Source organism: Echinops telfairi, unplaced genomic scaffold (assembly GCF_000313985.2).
Source record: "Echinops telfairi isolate 266 unplaced genomic scaffold, ASM31398v2 ScPeMD7_10;HRSCAF=50, whole genome shotgun sequence".
Lineage (NCBI taxonomy): Eukaryota > Metazoa > Chordata > Mammalia > Afrosoricida > Tenrecidae > Echinops > Echinops telfairi.
The window spans coordinates 5010593-5019603 of record NW_022103907.1 but is presented as its reverse complement, the minus strand read 5'-3'; the positions used below and the strand labels follow the sequence as shown (position 1 = coordinate 5019603).

Sequence of the window (9011 nt, the reverse complement as noted above, 5' to 3'; positions counted from 1 at the left end):
CTATATCTTTTGACAGTGGGCACCATCAGCTTTCTTCACCACATTTGCTTATGCACCCACTTTGTGTTAGTATTTCTTGAAATAGAGATTGTGAGCATCATTGAACAGTGCCCATGACAGAAAAGAATAAAAATACAGCACAATGAAGTTGAGAGGGGCAGTGTGTAGGCTACTACTCTGCAAACTATTTTGGTTCATTGTCATTTGTTTGTCTTAAGTTCACAAATGTTTTATAACTTAGCTTTTAGATTTTTGCTCAAGCAAATCATGATTTATAGACTTTTTATTTGAATTACCAACCTTTTGCTCAAAGAGATCTTCTCATTTCATCTGGTCCAATATTCCATTTAGTTTAATCATTTTAGTTTTGCATTTTTACTATTACTGTATAGTCAACTTATTCAAACTTGATTTTGTCAACTTCTGTCTACGTGTTCTTTGATTATTCCCTATATTCTCTTTGAAGAAAAGCCTCACTTAAAATGTGTGGTAGGCTCTAGGATTCAAAGTTTACCATATATACTCGAGTAATAAGCCATCCTGAATATCAGCTGAGACACCTAATTTTACCACAAAAACTATAAAAAATGTGCTGAAAAACTCAGCTTATACACGAGGATATATGATATACTATTCACGTATGACTTGAAAGTGAATACATGAAAGGCGGTGCCATCACAATACAAGGTTGTCATGTGGGAAACCATCACTTAACTAGTACCCTTGTATCATTATTTGGTCCCAGCCCTGTGGGAAAGCGCTTCTGGAGGGTCAGGACCTGGGCCAACTGCTATTAAATGGTCTGCTGTGTGGAAGCAAAAGTATTCCTGGTTCAAAGAAGGATCAGATTTTAGAGGCATGATTTTAGCCTAATTACAGAAATGACAGGTATTCGTGTATAATTTTTTATTTGTCTTCATTAGGTAAATCAGAGTGACTTGGACAAGCTTGTATGCAGGATTTTTTTTTTTTCATTTAAGGATTTTAAAACCTTGTAAAGGTTTTAGTGGGATCCACTTTATAGTGCATATTTGAACAGCTATAGAGCTTAGACTTTCATTGCTTTTCTGGCTGATATGCACAGTAGAAACAGTTTGGTTCCTGTTGTGAAGTTTCTGTTATTACCAGTGAACCTCTGATAACTGATTAAGTATCTACTTGATGAAACTTTGTTTCCACATATAAGTAGAACCTTAGATTATATTTGCAAGAGAAAATGTAGAGGGCCAGTGGCAAGATCTGATGGTTATTGCTATGATTTTCTCCATTGTCATGTATGTGGGCTAGGAAGAAGAGTGTCTTGAAGGTTTGATACAAACCAGTGGATAGACTAGGTGGATTTAAAGATCTATTCCAATTGGAACAATACTATGCTTTGAATTGAGAAACCTAACCCAACTTTACTTGCATTGAGTTGATTCTGATTCATATGACCCTATATAGGTCAGCAGCAGGTCGTTATCGGAGCAGATTGTTACATCTTTCTCCTACAGAGCGGCAGATGGATTTGAACCACTGACCTTGTGGCTGGCTGTCCAATTCTTACTTGACTTAGGGCTCCTTTGAATGAACAAAACCTGTAATGTTAAGAGCAGAAAGAAGTGTTAGGTATATGAAGTGTCAGTGTTGGACTCTCAGCCCTGGTAAAGTAGGGACATAAGGCAAAACTGAGCCTCGGATCAGGGTAGAATATCAAGAGCAACACAGGATGACAGCAAAACAGTACCCTAAGCCAAGAATTACTCACATTTCCTTCTGGCTAAGATCAGATTGGGGTTGTGAAAAGATTGTTTTATTGAGGTAATGTAATAGGCACCTGTGCCAGAGGTAGTAGTCATGGCGGCTTAGTGGTTACTCATTGGGCTGTTCACCATAGGATCAGCTGTTCAAAACCACCCGCTGATCAGAGGGGGAAAGTCTTTTTATTCCTTTAAAGAATTAGTCTTGGCAATTCACCGGGACTGTTGTAACCTGTCCTGTAAGGTCACTATGATTTAGCATAAGCTCGATGGCAGGGAGTTTGGCTTTTGTTTTGCTGCCATAGATATTGGGATAGTGAGCCAGCATACACTAATGATTACTGTGGTTATTAGTGTGAAAAGGGGCTTCAAAAAGTTCATGAAAACAATTTCATTATTTTTAAATTTCATTTTTCTACAAACTTAGGGAAGCCCTCACGTATGTCTCATATCATCTAGTTTCTGATTAAGGACATTTCTTGCTTGAATTGCTATGGTTGGCTTATTTTACTCTGTTTTCCCCTCCATTCACATTTTAAGCTAGTTGCAATGAACAGTTTATTATAAAGGAATCCTGGTAGCACTGTTTGTTGGGTAAGCATTGGACTGCTCACTTCAGATAATTCAGACATGCCGCTTGGAAGAAAGATGAAGCTGTCAGCTCCCATAAAGACTTACAGTCTTGGAAGCCATATATAGGGTTGCTATGAGTTGAATTGACTTGATGGCTCTGAGTTTGGGATGTATTGAAAGTATACATTTTGATCTTATGTGTTACACCTATGGCGTTATCCCTATAGCTAAGACAAAGGATTATGAACAGACTTTACTCCCAGAGTTTCCTTATGCCCTTTTATTGTTCTTTCTTAATGCCCTTTCCTCTTGTCTTTGATTTGCTTTGTCGCTAGTTTGCAACCGAATCATGTTGTACGACCCTTTTGTCTGGCTTCTTTGAGCATAAACATTTTGAGCATATCCTTAGTTCTTTCCATTTTATTGCTGTATATACCACAATTTCTTTATCCATTTACCTATTGATGGCCATGTGGTTGTTCCAGTTTTGGGCTGTCACATATACAATTTATTAGGAATATTTGCGTATAATTTTTGGTGTTGATAAAATGTTTCATTTCTCTTGGATAACTATTTTGGAGTGGAATGATTAGGTTGTCTGGTAGGAATGTTTAATTTGTTAAGAAATCACCTTTCCCCCAAAATAGTTGTACCCATTTACCTTTCCACTGGTGGTGTATGAAAGTGTCCTCTATATGGGATAGCCATCCTTTAATTTTAGATATTCTAGTAGGTATGTAATATGAATTCACTGTGGTTTTAATTTGCCTTTCCCTCATAATAACTAATCTTGATAGCTCCTCTTTTTTGGACTTTATTGTGAATTAGGTGTAGGTTTACAGAACATGTCAATTTTTCATTTAACAATTAATACACATGTTGTTTCAGCTCATAGATTGAAACCCCCATGATGAGACATCACTTAGCCCAATCCCACCACCTCTCATGTTCTCATTCTTCCTCCTTTCCTAACTCTTGTGAACTTGGTCCTATGGCAAGTCCTGCTCTTTGGATATCAAATGGTTGATTATTATTAGGTGTGCAATACTTCACTGGTGTTATTGTTCATCTTTTAGATCTGTCTTTTGCTTGGCTGAAATTGTGGAATGGGTTTGAGTTCATTTCCAGACCTAAGGATTTACTGAGGACTGTTGTCTCAGGGCATACAGCAGTCTTTATCGAACCAGGAAGCCTGGCCCCTTTTATGTTTTTAAGTTTTGTTCCACCTTTTTTCTCCCACTTTATTCAGGACCTTTCATAACAGTTGGTAGAGATAGTCAGTCCTCCAGGTAGTTCTCCTGGTTAGTGGTTACTCATTGGGCTGTTCCACCCAAGTGTTCACACAACTTGGGTGATTAGGGCTGCTTGCCTCACGTGAGCCAATTCACTAGATGGGTGGGGGAAAGATCAAGAGTTTCAGTGAATATGATATTCATGGAGGCAGAGTAGATCCCATCCAAAAGAGAACTGTCTTCCTGAAATGAGAAAAGAAGGGATTGTTTTGGGGGGTAACTTTAGGGAAGGGAGAGGGCCTGGGAAAGGAATAATAATAATCTTGTAACTAAGTTACTGGTTTCAGTTAATAAATGCTATGTTTTCTTTCTTATACTGCTTTATGCTCCGGTTGCCAGTAGCTTTTATCCTTTGGCTGGTGACAGTACAGTGGGGTGATTTATTTCGCTTTTTCTGTGGGTCTCAGAAGAATGAGCTCCAGTCCAGTTCCTCCTTAGTAACCATTCCTCTTGTTCTGGTTTAAAATGACAAACTATTTGTTTTAATTTTTAGAAGTGACATAATTACCTTTCTTTCCTTTTAATCGATATATACATTAAAATGTTACATTTACATTGTTGTTATATTTCCCTCAAAAGTATATTTTACAATATTTTGATCCTGAATCTGATGATTAAGTTTTAAAAAAAATGTTATCTTTTTCTTTTTAGCCATGCAGGATATACGTACTGTGGGTCTTGTGCTGCCCATGCTTACAAACAAGTGGATCCATCTATTACGTAAGTAATATAGTTAGCTGTAGGGTTTTCATTTTTGGGGTAGTTTTGTTATTAAATGGAAGAAGTTTGGAGAATATATGAGAGAGCTCAAAATGTTTGTGGACAAATTACATTAAAAAAATGGAATTTCCCCCAAACTTTATGAAACTCCTCTTTTACAAGAGTAAATAAAAGTGTATTGCTGTGAAATCTGAAATCTGAGAAAGATTAAATAATAATACCAAAATGTGAAGTTTGTATTTCTTAATAAAGCCTTCACCCAGGTCCACACACTTATGAAGCAGTATTTCCATCTATCTCTTTAACCCTTCCTTGAAGAATTCTGTACTCTTCAGTTCACACCTCATCAAAATGACAGTTTTGGCATCTTCCAGGGATGCAGGTCATGTTCCTTCTAAAGAGTCTTTTAGTTTAGGGAATAAAAGACAAATCTGAAGGGGCAAGACAAGGGCTTTAGGGTGAATGAGGTAAGACTTACAACCAAATTTCCATAGGTCAGCCCTTGTTCCCTAGAAGAAAGAACAGGTGAGCATTGTTGTGCGGAAAAAATACCTTGACACAACCTTCTTGGCAATGCATTTTTTTTTTTTAACCAATGCATTTTTCCGGTTTAAAAAAAATTCTTCCTAATAAGCCCTTATGATCAAGCCCGTGTCCCTTGAATTTGAGAAAAATCTATCAAGATTACTCTTGGAATTTCCCCCACAAGTCACCAGCCTTCTGAGGTGACCTCTCTTCCTTCAGTTTAACTGGCCCAGCAGATCCCCTTGGAAGCTATTGTTCTAATTTGATCTTTTCTTTGAAGGCACCCTAATAAGCCTAAGACAGTTGTATTACTGAGAGAACTTGTCTGCAGCCGTTGACTTAATGCAGAGATATAAAACATGTTTTGTTTGTATTTTAAATATATATGCATGAATTGGAATCCTAGTAATATTTTTTTACTTACCCTTATGTTTTTGCTTTCTATTCTTTTCATTGCTATTATGAATTAGATTTTATTTGGAATATTTCATAGAATTTTGATGAATCTTATTAAAGCCATAAAAAGTGTTAATACTGTTTTTACTGTCTGGAAACAAATTTTTACCTTCCTTTTGACTGACAAACTTGAGTTTTAGAAATGTTAGGAAGATTAAATAATTTGGTATTTAATTTTTCTTTGGAAAGAGTTGAGCAAATTAAAGAAAAGTTTCAAAAAGTTTCTATTTCAACCATTTTGAATTACAAATTTATATATCATATGTATGAAGTTATAGTTAGTTAATGAAGAAAAACCTCATTGGCAGAACGAGATGCCTGAAATATTTTAGAATTGAACATGGAATTTAATAGTGTTTTAAAAAATATATTCACTATTATAATTTCATGACAGCTTAGACATTAACTTAAAAAGTCTTGGCAAGTTGAAGGTGATTAAGTAGTATTCTATTATACATTGAGAAGTTGTGAACTATTGAAAACTTTTACTGATAGTAGCCATCATAATTATTACTTAGTTTGCTGACTGGTATTTAAAATTTAAATAGTGAGTTTGCTGTTTATGAGCCATTGTCAGATGCTACTGTGAATTGTCATATGTAATGCTTTGTCTGAGTATATATTAAATATTCTTAATTCTGGCAGATAGTGATTGTTAGGTAAGCTTCTGGTAGTAGTGGTTAAGCATAGTTAATGAAAATAACAACCATCTCTTCTGCCGGTCAGCTATTTGTTCATATTTTCAAGCTCTCCTTTTTAGTTTTCTGTAGTCTTCTCTGCCATTGTACCATAATTTGATCACAATGATATTTAGTCTATTTTAAATTAATGAATAAGATCATAATGACACGTTGGTGAGGCTTTAGTGTATGTCTCTGCCTTGTGAATAATGTTGATCAGGGTCTAATACATTTTTTTGGGTACATAGATAATATGTAATTTTAATACTTTATTTTATGAATAAGAGAAAGACAAAATTAGATTTTAAGATTTTCAGAAGCTGTCTTCATTTGATTCTGGACCAACAAACCACTTATAATTAAAGGTTAGTTTTTAGAATAACTTCTTAAAAGCCTTTCTTTATTTGGCAGAATTTTTACTAAGGCTATGTTCTAAAGGGGTTCTTTAGAATTTGATTTGGTCTAGGAATATGTAGAGAGGATTATAGTATCTATATTGGCAGGAAGTTGGGAAAAAACCCAAACCAAACCAACTGCTATCGAATTGATTCTGACTTTCAGCGACCCTAGAGCACAGGGTAGACCTGCCCTGTAGGTTTTGGGACAATAACTTGCTGGGAGTAGAAAGACCCATTTCTCCCGAGGAGCAGCAGCTCGTGGTTTCGAACTGCTGATTTTGCAGTTAGCAACCCCACTTGGAACCCACCACTCATCAGAGCTCCTTAGAAGTAGAAAATTCTGTGTTAAAAAAGTTGATGGAGAGAATGGAAGGAAAGGAACTAGGAGGGGTGGAAAGTGAAGAGAGTAAATACAGTAGCAGCTTAGAGGAAGAGATAAGAAAACTAATGGAAAGAGGGCAAATAATGAGTGAGGATCTGCTCACTTTATTTTTGTAATTAATCATTATCTACTCCCATCTCATCGGACATTTCTTATTTATGACATCTTTGAAAAGAATATTCTCAGGTGGCACCACTGATAGTGTGGGCTCCAATTGGGGTCATGGTCAGCCCTGGGGTGCCCATTGTGCACCACCCAGAATAATATACTGGAGTCCCTGGTAATGAGCAGACTCTGAGAGGGATGGTAGCTAACCACTTGGGGGAACACTTCCATTTCATTCACAAAGTCTCAATCTGGTCACAAAGGCAAGAAGCCACAGTGGGATGATGTGAAATGACAGATGAGCAGCTGGAGGTTAGTGGGGGCAGGAAGGAAGGGGGTGATATAGGAGAAAGGATAGCTGAAAGGTAAGGGGACTACTTGGGGTGGGAGGAAGGGGTGTTCTAGGGCCAGGGCAGAAGGAAGTTGCTTGGAGAGTCAGGAGCACCCATTTTCCCAATCCTTGTGGACTTAAAGGTAGCAGTGAAGGTTGTGGTGGGGAGCAAGACTCACTATGCCATATGTATTCTGAGATGTGCTGACCAGACCCCTTCCAGTGAGCAAATCTAGGAGCCACTGGCACAGAAGAAGGGGTTGGTTCCCCAACTCTTAGAGAACACTGATTTTACATAATGACTTGGTCTTTATGCATGTGAGGTAGACTGAGAACCGTTGATTTAATGGAAAAGACGCTTATGTTCTCATATCTTTCAATCTGTTGGGGTAAATTGTTTTGATTGAAAACATCTAGCCTCCTACAGATGTATAAAAGGGGGTTTCAAAGAGTTCCTGGAAAAATGGAATTAAAAGGTAATGGAATGTTTCCAGGGATTTTCTCAAGCCCCCTGGTATGTCATTGGGGAAAAGGAAGAGGAGTACTGCTATAATCCCCCCACCTCACCAGATTTTGTGAACATTTTAATTTGATATTTAAATATTATATCCCAACCAATTTTTTATAATCATTTTATTAGGGGCTCATACAACTCTTATCACAATCCATGCATACATCAGTTGTGTAAAGTGCATTTGTACATTCATTGCCCTCATCATTCTCAAAAACATTTGCTTTCCACTTAAGCCCCTGGCATCAGCTCCTCACAGCACCAACTCTTTTGGAGCAGTATATTCTGTCACAAGGGGTCACTGTGAGTCAAAATTGACTTTGTTACCTCCTCACAATAACAGTGGCCCTTTAAGTTGAATATATTTTTATGTACTTGTTGATCACTTACATGTGTTCTATGATGTATCTCCATATAAGTCCTTTGCTCTTTTTCTCATTGGGTTGCTTGTCCTTTTGTAAGCTCTGGGAGTTATTTATAAGAAGGGGCTTCAAAATGTTCAAGGAAAATGGAATTAAAAGATAATTTGATTTTTTTCCCCCTGAAGCTTTTTAAGCTCCCTTGCCTATCTGGATGTTAAACTTCATCCAGATATATAATTCTCCCAGTTTTTCCTCCCAATGTATAGGTTGTCTCTTAATTTTGTTGCAAGGAATTAACTTTTAAGCCAAGCCAGTGGAGGACGTGATAGTATGTGCAAGAAGACTCATGTATATAAAGAGTAGTGATCAATGGTGGCAGGAGTGGGGGGAGGTATGAAGTTGGGTGATATAAGAACACAGTTGTTTTGAGATGTTAGAAGCCAGGGTAAAGATATGGATTTTAACTTAGACCATGAAAATATATTGAAAGCTTTTAAACAAAGTACTAGTGATCTTATCTGCTATGTTGCTATGACTGGTTAAGGAATGTAAAAAATGGTATATTGAACTAATTTAACATCCGTAGTTTATAAAGTTTTTTTCTCAAAGTCTTTTCCTATTATTCAAATTTTAATTAGCAACTCATAATTAGTGGTATTGTTAGGAGGATGTGAGTGAGGTGGCCCGACCACACCAGGTAATACTGCCAGAGAGGGTGACACCAGAATGACCATCAATAAAAATTTTGTGCATTGTTTTAGTCTAAAATTTTAAAAATAAAAATACCATTATAGTCAGTTAAAATAATATAAATAGATATTAAATATTACTAAAGATTCTGAATCAGGCTGTGGGGAACCCAGATGGGTCTCAGTTGTATGCTCCAGGCAGTGCAATTGTATTGTCTTTTCTGTGAAGTTAACAGTCTGGGGATTGG

General features: G+C 36.8%; 1 protein-coding gene across 1 annotated transcript in view; it reads left to right on the top strand.

Annotated features, from left to right (window-relative positions):
* Positions 1-9011, top strand: part of MEMO1 (mediator of cell motility 1) — a 67122-nt gene that overhangs the window by 2528 nt on the left and 55583 nt on the right. Inside the window, exon 2 of the mRNA XM_030884696.2 lies at positions 4256-4324. Coding sequence (XP_030740556.1) covers positions 4258-4324 — 67 coding nt within the window. The 5' untranslated portion in view covers positions 4256-4257. The remainder of the gene's footprint in view (positions 1-4255; positions 4325-9011) is intronic.